This window comes from Labeo rohita, chromosome 5 (genome assembly GCF_022985175.1).
Source record: "Labeo rohita strain BAU-BD-2019 chromosome 5, IGBB_LRoh.1.0, whole genome shotgun sequence".
Lineage (NCBI taxonomy): Eukaryota > Metazoa > Chordata > Actinopteri > Cypriniformes > Cyprinidae > Labeo > Labeo rohita.
In genome coordinates, this window is record NC_066873.1 from 27,940,934 (window position 1) to 27,957,627 (window position 16,694).

At 37.2% G+C, this 16,694-nt stretch overlaps 1 protein-coding gene across 1 annotated transcript in view; it reads left to right on the forward strand.

The window, feature by feature from the left end:
- Positions 1 to 16,694, forward strand: part of spns2 (SPNS lysolipid transporter 2, sphingosine-1-phosphate) — an 80,846-nt gene that overhangs the window by 16,467 nt on the left and 47,685 nt on the right. Inside the window, exon 2 of the mRNA XM_051109435.1 lies at positions 6,958 to 7,023. Within this exon, the coding sequence (XP_050965392.1) occupies positions 6,958 to 7,023 (66 nt within the window). The remainder of the gene's footprint in view (positions 1 to 6,957; positions 7,024 to 16,694) is intronic.

The following is a 16,694-nucleotide window of genomic DNA, read 5'->3' on the forward strand; positions in this document are numbered from 1 at the left end:
CAAGGGTGAGCTCTTGATATCTGGCAACCGCACACATGAAAGCTCGAGTAGTAGACGAATGTACAGCAGTCCGCAATAATATTTTGTCTTCTGTTTTTCGACTAAAAAAAAAAAAAAAAAAAAAAAAAATTACTACACACACAAAGGCAAAGAGCACTATACGTGTACAAAACCAACATCACATAAAACGTACGTTCATCTGTTCCCGGGGAAAACAACAAATACTCTTTAAGTGCCACCCAGTAGACATTTCACGTTGAATATGTCACATATTTCATGTATTTCACGTCTTGTGGAAAATTCCCACAGGTACGTTTTCGTTATGAGATCAGGTGGGTTATTTATCAAATGATGATCTAGTGATGTAGGAGAGCATTATAACAAAGCTATTTTAGACTATTGGATTGTAGTGGTGAAGCATGCTAATAACCAACACAGCAGCTACAGCAGATGCAATTTATTCTCAGTAAAATCCCCTCACAGAGTTCTGCCTATATCTAGCTTTGCTGTTCTCCCAGTTGCCTTTCCTCTCACCTCTCCTCGTCTTCTCAGTTACAGTATATAGGGCGGCCAGCCTCTCTGTTGCTATGCCTTTATCCTAACCTACTTCTCTCAACCCTGAAATAGCACGGGGTTGCTCAGGTCTATCGTCTCTCTTTTGGGGATTGTAAAATGAGGTCTGTCCTATCACTCAATGATCCTCGTTTTCGTTCTCTCTCCCCAGACGACTAGACAGTCCTCTGGGTCTACACTGTGACGTGTCTGTGTGTTTATAAAAACAAGAACTGGGTGTAGTACATATTAATGCAGTCTCCCCATGTTAATGAGCTTTTGTCTGGATTGTAAGAAAAATGTTTGCCATTGTTAAAGCTTTTGACAGCTGAATAGATGATGTTTGCGTTTCAGGATTTGACTGTATTGGAATTTCAGCCGGTGAACCACTTCCTGTTTGAAGTGAATAGATGGTTTATAAATGTAGACGTTTCCCACACACAAAATTGTGTTGACATATTGCCAGTTCACCTTAAGAGTAGGTTAGCATATCAAACCTCATGGATGAGCTCATGCTCACTTGATAAAACAAGCACTTAAACTTACAGCCTGACTTTCTCTTATCAGATCAGACAACTGTGGGTCCAAACAATGTATGTATAAGATAGTATCATGCCAGCTTGCGTAAATCAAATGCTGGAGGGCTCTCCTTGAGCTTCCAGGATCCATTAAACAGCTTCACTCCAATGAACTCCCCTGAGATTTGAAATAGCACTAGACGCATTAACAGAACTGATTTGCTCATCCTGACCCTGCTATTGCTATTGGTCAGTCCACCGGTCAATGTCCAATGGGTCTCCTGGGGCGCCACTATAGTGAAAGCATTATATCAAGAAGCATCATTCATATGCACTGCATCTTACGCAGTTGCCTTACTATTAGCATATCGCCATTTCACTGCACCAATCAGCTGATAAGATGGAGGCCCACATCAATGGGTCAATGTTTCATTAGCATTAAGGATAATGAAACTAGTGTGTAAGAAAACAAAAGGCGCTCTTTCTCACACCACAATCTGTTTGCATTGCAGTTTTACTGCGTGATTGTAAGCAAATGTTTATTTGAATCTAAATTAGCGGATTTCGTTTATTTTGTTACTAATCCATGACTTCATTAACATTGCATGGAATTTGCAAAATGAGCATTAGAGGCTTTTTGCATGAATTATTTGTAAAGCATGGGTTAAATAACAATAAATGGCATCATAAAGTATATATACACTACCAGTCAAAAATCTTTAAAAAAAAAGATTTTTAATGTTTTTAAAGAAGTCTCTTCTGCTCACCAAGCCTGCATTTATTTGATCCAAAATGCAGCAAAAACAGTACAATTTTGAAATATTTTTACTATTTAAAATAACAGTTTTCTATATATATTTTAAAATGCAAAAAAAAGCTAAATTTTCAGTCTTTAGTGTCACATGATCCTTCAGAAATCTTTCTAATATGCTGATTTGCTGTTCAAGAAAAGTTTTTATTATTATTATGATCAATATTTAAAACAGTTGAGTACATTTTGTTCAGGATTCTTTGATAAATAGAAAGATCCAAAGATCAGAAAGATCATCTGAAATAAAAAAGTTTTTGTAACATTATGCACTTATACCATTTAAAAGCTTAGAGTCAGTATCATTTTTTTTTTTTATTTTGGGAAAGAAATTATAAAAATGAATACTTTTATATAGATCAAAAGTGATGAAAAAGACATTTAAAATGTTACAAAGATTTCTGTTTTAGATAAATGTTGTTCTTCTAAACCTTCTATTTATCAAAGAAACCTAAAAAAATTCTACTGTTTTCAACATAATAATAATACATTTTTTTTGAGCAGCAAATCAGAATATTAGAATGATTTCTGAAGGATTGTGTGACTCGAGTGATGCTAAAAATTAGGCTTTGAAATCTAATCTAAATTTAATTTTAAAATATATTCAAATAGAAAACAGTCATTTTAAATAGTAAAAATATTTCAAAGTTTTACTGTTTTTGCTGTACTTTGGATCAAATTAATGCAGGCTTGGTGAGCAAAAGAGATGTCGTTTTGATCTTACTGTTCAAAACTTTTGAGGGGTAGTGTGTATATATATATATATATATATATATATATATATACATATACATACGTTTGAAAGTTTTATGTATATCCACACTGCTTCCATAAGTGTGTTTATCTGTTATCATGTAAAACAAGTTTATTTAAGATTATTAGAGCAGATACATTTTTAAAGAAAACTGATTGTATCTCATGCAGAGTTATGCTGTAATTGTACACTCTGTTCAATGACTGTTGGTTCTCAAAGTCATTCAGTGATGTGTTTTGTATGCAATAGATCAGTCACAACAGGCAGGGCAGCATTCTTTTACCTTCAGTATCTGTTGCGGTTTCTTCTTTTCAGTAAGTAGCTCTAAAATAGGCTGCAACAAAGTGCAAAGCAGGTGACCGTATCAGCCAAACCTGACTGATATTTCCATGTAAGAATCAGATAAAGTTTTTGCTAAGCCAAAAAAAAAAAAAAGAAAATTTCTTTATCATTGCAGAGTATTTTTTACTTCCCTGACCAGGCTGACTTGACCAATCGGCAGCCGACCTTTCCCTCCTCTACGTGTGTGTGTGTGTGCGTGTGCCCGTGCCGTGTTACTATGGCAACACCTCAGGGCTGGTGGCATCGAGGCGGACACTAGAAGGTCGATGATTCTACTGGTGCCATTTGGGGCATTTGCATCACCTTGTGTGGCATCGCCCACATTGCCTACAGTATGATGCAACATGTAGTCAGAGCGGCTGCACCTCAAATGCTTTATGACAGCTGTCTCTGAAAAGTTTCAAGGTGTTGCCATGTTTTCCCTAAACAGTACATCTTTATCAGAAGAACCAGAGAGAGAAGAATTTAGGGCAGATCACATACGGGCAGTATCGCCTGCCAAACACAGAACATAATTTACTAATAAGACAGTTGCTCTCATGGCCTGGTGTTGCGCTGTGCACGCACTGACCTACTAGTACCAGTCTCTTTCAGTTAAAAGTCCTTACTTTATCATGTTAAATAACGACATACTAAATCATATTATCAAGTGGTTTACATCAGCTGTGCCTGTGGAAGTTTTGGTGGGAAGAGCGTGGTGGTGGTTGAGGTTGTGTCTTTGGCAGGCGTGAGGGTGGGCAGGTGCAGTCTCGGTTGAAAGAGGAGAAACGCAGCACCATCTGGCACAGGGATCCCCCTCCCAGTGGGAGGAGAGGGAGAGACGGAGAGATTGAGGGATGGGGGGCAATGGAGGAGTGTGACCAAGGTAATTAGTACACTGCCTTAGATTAGATGGATGGAAAGAGGGCGGGACCACCCGCTCCTGAGCATAGAGGAGGATTGCAGAAAGCCAACGCCCCCGTCTCTGCCCCATATCCAAATCAAGACATTTTGCATGGAACTAAAAAAAGATAAATCCGTCAAGTACTTCAAGTTTATCAGCAGCCTTTTAAATAGCAAGTCAGGAATTTATACTTTATAATTAGGGATGCACAGATATAAAAATAATTCATTTTAAATGCTACAAGTTAATTTAGAAGTCTCAGTGTTATAATGTAAAGGATGAAGAATGGATGTACCTTTGAAATTTTTTTTCTGAACATCTTTCACCTTAAATATTTAACCTGAAGTACCCCTTGAGGTATTAAGTTAAGGAGATAGTTCACCCAAAAATGAAAATTCTGTCATTTATTACTCAACCTAATGTCGTTCCAAACCTTCAAGACCTTTGTTCATCTTCAGAAAACAAATTAAGATATTTTTGATGGAATCTAAGAGCTTTCTGACCCTGCATAGACAGCAATGTAATTACCACATTCAAGGCCCAGAAAGGTAGTAAAGACATCTTTAAAATAGTCCATGTGACATCAGTGGTTCAACCATAATGTTATTAAGCTACGAGAATATTTTTGAGCGCAAAGAAAACAAAAATAATGACTTCAGTCAACAATTTCTTCTCTTCCGCATCAGTCTTCGCCGAGCGTTCAGGAGTACAACGACGCATATGCGTGACACTGCTGATTAAAAAAGAAATTTTTTTGGGGGGTGAACCATCCCTTTAATCTTTTAATAATTTATTAATTTATTTCATGACATGCAACTGAACAAATTATATAAATATTTTATATTATATTATATTATATTTTTTTCATTTTATATTTTTATTATTTAATGAATTCTTAGCTTTTCATAAATCCACAAACCTCCAGGGGTTCATGAACTCTGCTAAAAATGACACTTAACACTACCAATAAACACTTTAGGTAACAGCCTATTTTTAAACCATTTATTCATCTTAGTAAATGTTAATTTCATCATTTACTAACACATTACACATGTTAACAGTATTTAAATAAACTTAAATTATTTAAATGAACTAACAATGAACTGTTGTATTTTTATTCATTAATGTTAACAAAGATGAATAAATACTGTAACAAATGTATTGCTCATTGTTAGTTAATGTGTGTTAATGCATTACCTAACATTAACTAATGGATCCTTATTGTAAAGTGTTACCGGTTTTTCAAAGACTAACCGTGAGTGTTACGTGATGGCAAACGTGATCTAAATGTCTCATTTTACATTAGTACATTAGTAATCATTTTTAGAAGATGTACCCTGGTGACTACCTGACCATATCATGTATCTGTGTGGTTTGTTGCTGTATTTGTGTGTGTTTTGGCTAGGAGTGTGAAGAGCTCTTGATCAGGGCATTACTCCCTTTTCAGTGTAATTGCAGCTTACGTGTTGCTGCCTTTAAATCATCAGTCCCTCTCATCTCTGCATTCCTTCTTTCTGATCACTTTAAAGTGAAAAATTAAGCCTCTGGAGCTCTTTAACTGTCTAAGTCTTCTCAGACATACGCTTTGATCTTCCATTTGTGAAAAGCACACAGCATTCAGACACTTCTAAATGCAGGAGAGGCTGTAAACAGGGTCTGTGATTGACAGCCAATGAAATTAGACAAGAGCGATAAAGATCCAACATGCTTGACGTTATCTCTGATGTTACATCTCTCTAAAACGCTGAACAGTCTTGTATGAGAGAGAAAGAGGCATCTGCTTCACAGGCTTCACGCACCCAGATCAAACACCTAATGCTGCCGAAGCGTCTCTTAATTAACCGTCTCTGGCTAATCACGTCATGCTTTTTAATGTCTTGTACAAACACAGACACATAACACAGGAGTGGCTGTGAGAAATAAAAATAGCAATTTGTTTCTGTTGCTGCAGTGGCTTTAGTCATCTTCGAGTTTCGCCTTGATCGCTTCGCGGTTTCCCATCGCCACCCGTTTTGACTTGTCACTGGCACGTTGTAGTAAAGACGTACTGAGAAGAAGCACTTTGGCAGGTGCAGGCTTGTCCGCACACAGTGACAAATGCAACATTCTTGTCACACGAGTCACGCCACCTGCTCGCATTCCAGCGCAGCCAGTGTCTTTTCTGACTGTCTGCAACTCAAGGTACATTCAAAGTGCCTTTCCTTCGCTTTTCTTTTTTATTCGGAGGACATACAAATGCTTTTGCTATGCTTTAGTACAACAGGTCATTTGCAATTTATATTAGAGCATATTTGTATTTGATTTTTTTTTTTTAAGTTATCTTTATTTTTTATATATATTTTATTAAATTACACTACCAGTCAAAAGTTTTTGAACAGTAAGATTTTTTTTTTAAGCTTTTTGAACATTAAACTCTATACCATTCAGAAGCTTGGAGTTAGTACAATTTTTTTTTTTTTTTTGATGATGATGATGCTAAAAATTCAGCTTTGCAATCACAGGAATAAATGACATTTTAAAATATATTCAAATAGAAAACAGTTATTTTAAATAGCAAACATATTTCAATTTTTTTTTTAAATAATGATTAGAAAGTTATTCTTTATTGTCTGTATTTAGGGTTTTATTTTTCATGTATTTAAAATAGTGAAGACATTAACCTGGAAAAAAAGAACAGTTTACTGTTAGAATTGTAATATCTGTACACCACCAATTTTGATTAAAGAACACAATTACTGTTAATAATGTGCATCAATAAATCATACACAATAAGACCAGAAATATTTATTAAGAAAGTCAATTAAAGAATGCTGAGAGTTGAAGAGTAGTCCAGAGTTGAAGTGTGTGTGTCTGTGTGTGTGTGTGTTCATCCATAGGATCCCACATAAGCCTATAATTGTTCTGTTGTTGAGGATCACAAAAGAAATATTATAAGAAACACCTGTCAATATTATTAATTCTTTAAAATGTTTAGCACATTCATTCTGTACTTATTTCTTTAAAAAGAGACTCAAATAGTTTTAACACTAATTGTTGCCCTTAAAGGCCAAAATTTACATCAGAGAACAAATACTAATGTCTCCCTGTCTCTGTTTCTTAGGTGTCCTCCTTGACATACAGAAACATTTCGACGTTGGTGACAGCAGAGCGGGCTTGTTGCAAACAGGTAAGTCTCTCATAATCCCATAATTACGTGGTTTTGCAATCATGCAGTGTGTGCACACAGACTCACTGACTTATATCACTGACATGAGGTGGAAGAGCAGACTAAAATCCATTAAGCTCCCTGCAGCTGGAATGACAGGGATAACAAAGGAGGAAAAAAAGCTGTGAATGAGGTGCTCCAGCTCCACCTCTCTACTTCCCAAAGCCAGTGTAATTGACTGTGCTTGAAGCACTTGTTTGGGTCTAAAAAAAAACAGAGGACTGCCACAGTTGTTTGGATTGGATGGAGACCCACCCTCCATCATGATCTGTCTATTATTCAACAGTGCATGGGCATTACATAGATTTTCCAATATTTCTATTAAGGAAAAAGACCACAGTATGGTGCAGTAAAACTCCAGTGAGGTACATGGGAAGCTATAAATGTTATTTTTCAGTCTGGTTGTTACAGGAAACTGTAATCGTACTGCAGTGGATGCCCAACACTGTGAGTTCCTTTTAATGGGAGGAAAAGACTAGTTTACTCTGGAAAACAAACAGAGCTCTTGTTAGCTCAGCGATGCTTGCGGTCTTTGTTGCTAACGTTTATAATGTCTAAAATTAAAAAATGACTAATAATCGTCCACTCATTATATGCAGATGACAGTGAAGTGTAACACATTATGACATCATTAAAGGTTATTTGTGGTGGGTGAGGAATCAGTGTGAATGTGTACAGAGAGAGGTGAATGAGAGGGTTCAGTGTTCGAGCGGCTGGCTTGTGCTGGGTCAGGTGGGGGGTTTTGGAGGCTGTTGGGTTGGGCTTCCTGAACTGGGCTGGGTCCACGTCAAGTGGCTTTTGTGAAGGAGAGTTACTATGTTGAGGTCCTATTGGAGAGCTTACCAGCCCTATGAACACTAGCACACACAAATTGTACCTGTGTGTGTGTTCACACACATACTTGCGTGTGCAAACAGAGACACCGTCATACAAACGAATATATACAAAAAGCACACGCTCACATACAGAGGCTCATTGAGCAGCTGCACAGACGAGGATGTCTAGGATTCAGATCCAACTCAGTGTTTATCTATTGGCCCTATTCATTAGGTTTGAAAATATTAGAATAACTGGCCCATGGAGACCTCACATAAACCTTTCAGTATTTAAGAGTGGGATATTTTAATTCTGGGTGAAAAGGGTGAAGTAAATAGAAAAATCCACACCTCTTAAAACAGGATAAATCTATGGAAGCCCCTTGCCACCACTAAATAAAAATTAAAAAAGGTAATTACAACTTTTTATCTCACAACTGCGAGTTTATATCCTTCCATTCTGATTTTTATAACTCTCAAATGTGTTTATATCACACAATTCGGACTTTATGACTCACCATTGCAAGTTTATATCTCAGTTCTCAAGAATTACAGAATTGCACAATACAAACTTGCATTTGCAAGAAAAAGAGGTCAGAATTGCGAGTTTTCATCAATTCTGACTTTATTACTCGCAATTGCGAGTTTATATCCTGCTATTCTGATTTTATAACTTGCAAATATGTTTATATCACTTAATTTGGACTGTTTTTTGCAACTGAGAGTTTATATCTCGCAATTCTGAGAAAAAAAGTGAGAATTGCAAGAAAATAATTTGCCTAACTACCTTTTTAATTTTTGTTATTCAGTGGTGAAAATGGAAGAAAAAAGAAAAATTGCTGTTTATTAAAATTTTAATTTTGTGAAGTCAATGCTTAAGACAGAAAAAAATGCCAGCAAATAATTGTAGAGCAAATAAATAAAATATAAGTGTATGTATATTATTATGTATATATACTACTATTTAAAAGTTTTAAAGTGAGACATCAGATTTAATTCAACTCAATTATATTACATAACTCACTGCAGAGATGAGTGAGATGTAAAAGGAAAACTTTATTCTGTCAGGCCGTAAGAAAGAGTTCTTCCTCTGTTTTTGCTTAGCTGACCAATTTAGACTGCAGAAACTGTCCTGTCACTCACTGAAGAAAATGTGTTTTTGATTAGTCTGTAATTGGAAGCAAATAAACATTACAGTTCTGCTTGGCTCAGGTTAACCATAGTGAATGACTGGCTGGAAACGTTCTATAGGTTGATTCTCAGCAGGGAATCGGTGCTTTGACAGCATGGCAGCCAATTATTAGTCTATATGCTACAAGAGGGATGGCACCTCTCACGCTGTGAATCTGTCAAGAGATTCACTCTAACTAGGGGTTAAATTGGGACGTTTGAGGTGGGACGCCTTAAAATCTGGCAAGACATGGCTCCAGCAATACAAACAAATACATGTACCATAGGTTTTACAGCACATTTGCTAAATTTAGATGGAAAAAAACACCAACAAAATCTGGACTGGAGCAAGGAGGAGATGGAATGGAATAAAGAAGTTGAGATTTCTTACTCTCGTTTAGCAGCATGACTGTCTTTGCACTAATAAAATGGTGCTATACAAAATATCAAAGCAAACCACATCCTGAACCACCTAGAAAAACATGAGCAGGGTAAAGTCCCTTTGTTAAGCAGTGCATGTGGTCAGTGCTTTGAGTGTGGAGAAAGTGTCTGTGGCAAGTTAAGTTTGGCCTCTGCTCCCAGTCTGACCTCAGTCTTCACACAGCGCAACGAAATTTCAGATGCTCTGGCCACTGGCTGAGAACCTCGGTGTGAAAAGTTGGTTGAAGGGATGGCATGAGATCAACCGGAGTGTGTCATGTTGTGACATACTCTGATTTGTCTGAGTTTAACTAACAAATGAATGTTTTTTTGTTTGTTTTTGCACACACATCTGTTAGTTTGACAGAGCTGGGTTTCCAAAATCCACAGACTGTGGCAGGATATCTTAAAAGTGCACATGGCAAGGAGAGATGTTGAGATTAATGTCTTAAGGAATGTCTTGAGGAATAGCTGACTAAGGCAGTGTACCATTAAACAGGAGGTGAAATATAGCGACGGGTTGGGAGGAGGAAGCTTTCTTTAATATAATTAAACTCACAGGCTTTTCTTTGAAAGTCAATTTGTCATGATGGTGTGTCATTGTCATAACAAAAGGAAGTAAATATACAGTAAATTAGTGAATGATGGGCTGTGGGAAGACTGGAGTATCAATTATCACAAAGATGAGGTCATACCGCAACCTCAACACAGTGTGATTCAGGCCTTATGCATCATTAATTTAATGCGGTGAGTACCAACACACTCATATTAACAAAATCGAGTAGATAAAAGATTCAGTTCCTGCAAAAATATTTCACATATGTAAAATATGGGTTATACGATACATATCTGCGTTGTGTCCTTCAAGTGATGACCAGTGTCATATTCCCAGACAAATGCGTGTCTATACTTGATATTGACACACAGACCTCTCTCGTGTAACCTTATGAGGGCAATATTGACTTTACGCGATGTGCTTTTGCCTGTGGCTGTCATACCTGTCAATCACCTTCATGTCCACAAAGATAAAGCTTTTAGATCTGATCCCACACACAATGCTCTCTCATGCTTTTTTTTATTTTGCCCCGGCTGAGTTTTAACCATCAGACTAAGAGATATTAATTTCAGATTAGCTGGAAAGAGCAATTATTGTTGACGGTGAACAAGAATTGACTGTTTGCTAGCCACAACACCTGTAGGCGGTCCTGGATGTCTGCGAGATGGAAAATGGAAATAATTAAGATGGAATGAGGAAAGAAGAGAGGGTTAAGCTGGATGCTATTACTGTCCCGAGGGCCTCCTCCTTGCTCTTTTGTTTAGTAGGTGACATCGGCATTTTAAGGATGGGTGTGGGGAATCTAGACGGCCTCTCTTCGTCTAAAAGAGAAATATTTGCTGAAGATGGATAGATGAGGATGAGCTTTAGACAGGTGAACGTTAAAATTTCCTGTGGTCTGCGGGTAGGTTTACTAGGTGGTCCTAGTAAACCTGGACTCATTTTTAATCCTAAAAAGGTTTGCAGTTGTTTTGACAGAAATAATTAGAAACTAAATAAGTTTCCTCACAAAAATGTGCTTGCTTGACAGTGCAATCATCAACTGCTATGCAGTTGATAAAGGAATTCAGAGTAGGGCTGCATGATTTTGGGGGGAAAAATGCCAATGAGTGTTTGTAAATATTATGATTGAAAGTTAAATACTATAAATAAATATTAGGTTTGCTGTGCCTGTTTGTAGGGTTGCACAATTTGGCCAAATATTTTGTGATCATATATTAATATGACTATAAAATACTACTTCTACTACTATTGATAATTAAGTGAAAATATCAAAATAAGAAATGTTGTAAAATTACAATATCAAAATGTATTGTTTTTACACATTAAACCATCAAGCATTTATGTTAGCAGTAAACCACGGGTGCTTTTGTTGACAACAACAGGTTTATATAAAAAGCCCGTTTCCACCACTGAATAAAAAATTAAAAAAAAAAAAAAAGGTAACTGTGACTTTTTCTCTCACAATTCTTACTTTTTTTCTCAGAATTGTGTGATACAAACTCCCAATTCTGACTTTTTTTCCTCAAAATTGTGTGATATAAACTCACAGTTCTCAGAATTGTGAGATATAAACTCAAACTCTTAGGTTGCAAGGTTGTCTCACAATTCTGACTTTGTTTCTCACAATTGAGGGTTTTTATCACGTAATTCTGAGAGAAGTGTCAGAATTGTGAGTTTATATCACTTTATATCTTTCAATTGCAAGTTTATATCTCACAGTTATGATAAACAAAAGTCAGAATTGTGAGATAAAGAGTCACAGTAACCTTTTTTATTTTTTATTTACTGGCGGAACAGGCTTCCATAGGTATATGATTTCTCATAACAAATTTGGAAAGACGGTTGGTTCTATATCATGATTTTTATTTTGATTAATTATCCAGCCCTAGTTCAGAACAGTTGTTAATGTGTTGTCTACAGGCCCAAGTCAAAAACGCCGACCTCAAATATCAGTGATATATGTATCCACATAATTTTTAGATTTTAAATATTTGAAATCAATTAAAAAAAAAGTGTTTTTATTATTTTGTTTGCTTGCTAGGTTAAAAAGTCCAATTTCTTAGAAAAGTAAAAGCAAACATCTCAACCAGATGCATAATTTGATGTATTATTCATGTCCATAGCACAAAAGCTGTTTCCAGACTTGAATACTGAAGGTTATATGTTTTGAGTATGAGCAATAGTAACTAATCTTTTTTAGAATGACAAAGATATGATACACTATGTTTCACTTCTCTGACGATACCGTAGAGACTCTAATTAGACTGTACTGCTCTAAAGGTCAAAAGGTCGGTGCCCTTTGGTCAAAGATGGCAGCTCTTGTCTGCATGTGAGGTGTGTGTCTGCCGTTGCCTCCAGTCCCATCTGTCACAGCAGGAGCGAATGCTGCTTTTGAATCCTGACACGACTCCGCTGAGCCTGTGCCTTCGTCTAGCCGCTCTGTCTGGGGCATGTGTTGTATATAGCTGCAGTCAGTCTATGGCCGGTCGGTCTGTGAATGAAAGACTGCAACCCAGGTGTTTGACTACATCCACCCAGACAAAGAATGCGCTATACTGAGAAGAAATTTCTGTGGATTGTGACCGTCAGGATATTGGCTTACATAGCCATGAGCCATTAAAAGACGGTGAGATGTCAACCACAGACACACAGGCCTCCTGTAGTACTGTACTTCCACTGTATGTTTACACAGCCACAATTGTCCCCTTCTCAGCTTTCGTTTTAATGGTGGATCTTACAGTTTCTGATTTCTTTGGCCTGGACAGCGTGGAGCTACCGTATCTGTGTATTATCAGCTGTTCACACTCCAACCACAGCTGTACTATGATATCCCTCCGTTATTCGTCTCTCGGTATCATTAGGCTTCTCACAAGACATTGCTCTGTAGCTGTTTTCGCTGCACTGTCAATTTGACTGGCATCTAAAAAAATGAATAAATGGATTGCACAGCAGGAAAGAGACAGCAGGAGACGTGCTCGAAGGAGACGGACGTAGACTAAGCGAGAGGGGTGGAAATAAAAGAGGGAAAGCGCAGCACCTGCTCATCATTCCCATAGTCAATGGCAGAGAGATGTAATGATCCACAGCCTGTGTCAATGCGAAAACGGGGGGAAAAAATAAAAACCAATTTCTCTCTCCATCAGCCTGGCTTTGACACTGGGTAATGAGCAATCAATACAGCAAATCCACATCTCTGCACATGCTATGAATAGATATGTAGGTCTTAGAGCTTGAATCTGCTTTAGATCAGCCTGATGGGTAAATTGCACAATTTCCACACAATTTTAAATAAATAGCTTTTTGACATGCATAATTTTCATGAGAATTAAGCTCATTTTTCTCCAGAATTCATATGTATACCCTGCAGCCAATCAGAGCAAGCATTAGCCCCAAAGTCAGGGAATGGCCAGCCTCAAGTGAAATTCACAAAGGCATCCTCTCTTTCATTTAAAGAGTCTGCTTGGACAGTTTCCTTTGGACAGTTTCCCACATGTAATACAGGAACAGACAGAACAAATCATATCATCAGACCCAATCATATCTGCCCTAAAGCTCTCTCAGTGTTCAACACAACAAAGCATTTTTGACTAACCCAAAAGACGTTTGGCGTTGCACAAAACCTTAAGTATTTTCTTGTAAGATGAAGACATGCACAAATCAATACAAGGCGAGGGTCTGTTCTCTGTCCCCTGTGGACTCAACCACCCATTCACACACAATACATCTCTCAAGGTCAAACCGTTTATTACAGTACATTCAGGGAGAGGGAACATGGGTGTGATTATTTGATATATTATGTGTGTACGTGAGGGTTTGTGTGCATTTGCACTTACCAGCGTGAGTAAATTTGTCACATTGGTTTGAACAGCTTTAGACAGACACACACACATTTACACACTCTGTCATTTGAACGCTGGCCTATCATTAGATGTACAGCTCTGGGCTGGAGAGGAAAACTCCACACCCACTTTAAAAAAGCCCATATCCCACGCTTCTCACACACCAGCTCTCAGCTACAACACGGAGTCTAACCAGCCGTAAGCAAGGAAATTACAGGATATTATCTTTTCTCGAACTCAATTCTGGTTTCTAACCAAGGCCAGTACTGTAAAAATACAGTTAAAGCTCCATTTCCCATGTACGTCTGTCTTCTTTTACCTTTAATATCCATAGTGAAGGAATTTTAGTGTCAGAACATATTTCCTGAGGACTAGTGGGAAATAACTGACCACGAGTAGTGTTATTAAACTGCAGCCAGTTTAATAACTTTTTTTTTGCAGGGTGACAGTGGTTCAGCTCTTTACACAATAATATAAATTTGAACCATTCATTAATTAATTCATTTAAATTCATTCATTAAAAAAACTGTCCAAAGAACCAACACACTGCTTCACAGGATTCATTTTAGTGAATCACTTTGTTCACGAAATTCATTTTAGTAAATCACTTGTTTGTACAGTTCATTCAAAAGAACCTATCCAAAGAAAATAATTCATTGCTTCACACGATTCATTTTAGCAAATCACTTTGTTCGTACAGTGCATTCAAAAGAACCTATCGAAAGAAAACAATTCACTACTTCACAGGATTCATTTTAGCGAATCACTTTGTTCGTACAGTGCATTCAAAAGAATCTATTGAAAGAAAACAATTCACTGCTTCACAAGATTCATTTTAACAAATCACTTTGTTCGTACAGTGCATTCAAAAGAACCTATCCAAAGAAAACAATTCACTGGTTCACATGATTCATTTTAGTAATCCGTTTGGACAGTTCATTCATTAATTAAAAAACTGTTCAAAGAAACCGTTAATCTGTTTGTTTATACATTTCTTTCAAAAGAATCTGTTCAAAGAAATGATTCACTGCTTCATTTCATCATTTCAAAGTCGTTGAATGACATTTTATATAGTGAAATAGGTGAATATTGCCGTTTGTCATTGTATTTACATAAATTTGACTGTTTATTTGTTTTATTTGTTGCATTTAGTGACAATTACGGAAAAAATGAATGAATCATTTAGGTGAAAGGAATCACAAGATTCTAGTTAATTAGAAATTGAAAACTAAACCGTTCAAAATGAATTACAATACTTAAAATTATGATTGTCTTGGGAAGCTAGCTTCGAAATAGCTTCTCCAACACAGTTTCTGTGCACCAAGCTGATGAAAATTCAGTACATAAATTTTCATCTGGATTCAATTTAAAACCTCCAGTGGACATTTACAACATCTATGCTGTGGTGTTGTTAGTCTATGTGTGAAAGGTTGTAAAAGTGCAACTGCGTTTCTTCAAAGAAGTATGTTCCTGTGCATAATGTGTGCCTACACACCATGTAAATGTCCCACACACATTCTCTCTGCTAATACTATTCAGCTGGAAAGTGTTGAGTTGATCTTCCCTTTTATCAGCAGTGCTCTTCTCCTCCCTCTCAGATCTGTTGAAAGGCACGAGTGCAGCTGAGAGCTAATAGTGAGTGGTGAAAAGCGTAACAACCTAACACCATTTACCACCACTTCCACATGTGGGCCACACAATCGCAAGGGTTCACCCCAGAACCTTGGCAGTCCCAATCGTGGTGTTTCAAAAAAAAAAAAATGTCATTGGTACATTCTGGTAAGCTACAAACCGTGTGGCCTATTTCAGGGAAGCTTTACCCAACAACTTACATATAATAGGCCAAGAAACATATGCGCTCTCACACACATAAATCAAACACACCCACCGGTAAGCCAAGACTACTGAAGCCTGAAATAGTTTCTTTGAAATGGTTTGCAATGAAGTAAACGAGAGGAATGCGGGTGATGTTCAGCGGGTAGCCAGTCCTGTGTGTTTGTGTTGTGGCGAAAGCGTGAGCTAAACCCTTCATTGAGGGGGAATTCTGACAGAGCGTGAGCGTGTTAGGTGAGAAAAATCCAAAGGTGGAGTCTCTAGGTAGACACACAGATACATCCGTCATAGACATGACAGTGGCTTCTTTCTGGATGCCAAACATCAAAGCAAAAATGTAACTAACACTACAAAAATGGCCTGTAAGCCTTTCATGATAAGTGTTTCCAAACTCTTCACAACAGTTGTGTTGACACTTTCAACATTTTAGAAGTTAATTAGCATTTCCATCAGATACAGTACATCGGTAGACATTCTGATATGATAAACCTTCTTCACAAAAACATCCTTGGATGTACACTGCTTTCCTAGAGATAAGAAAAGGAGAATAAAACTTCCTAAACACTCCCTTCTTCATTCTCTTTAATTTAGGCCTGATGCCTTTGAGGCTTTTATTAGACCACAACTTCTGTGACGATGGATAAAAGCCGGACAATGTGGCATTGTACTAGTATTTGATTTTCCGAGTTGTATTGTGGTAAAAATAGCAACCGGTAGTGCCAGTAGCTCACCCAGTGCAACCATTTGATGTCATCAACGCAAAATGTGCTTTGCACCGAAAGTAATGGCACCCTCCATAGTCAAAAATGTAAATAATTGTAATTCTTTCAAGGGTTTTCTACTACATATTTCAGTAAGAAGTTATATTAAGCCTACATTAAGCACACAAGTCTTAAAACCCAGGGTTCCTTTTAAAGGCAAAGCATTAGGTTTTACTTTAAAATGTTACATAATTTTAAGGGGAACTCTTGTGGTAATTCTACACTGAGAAGAGAG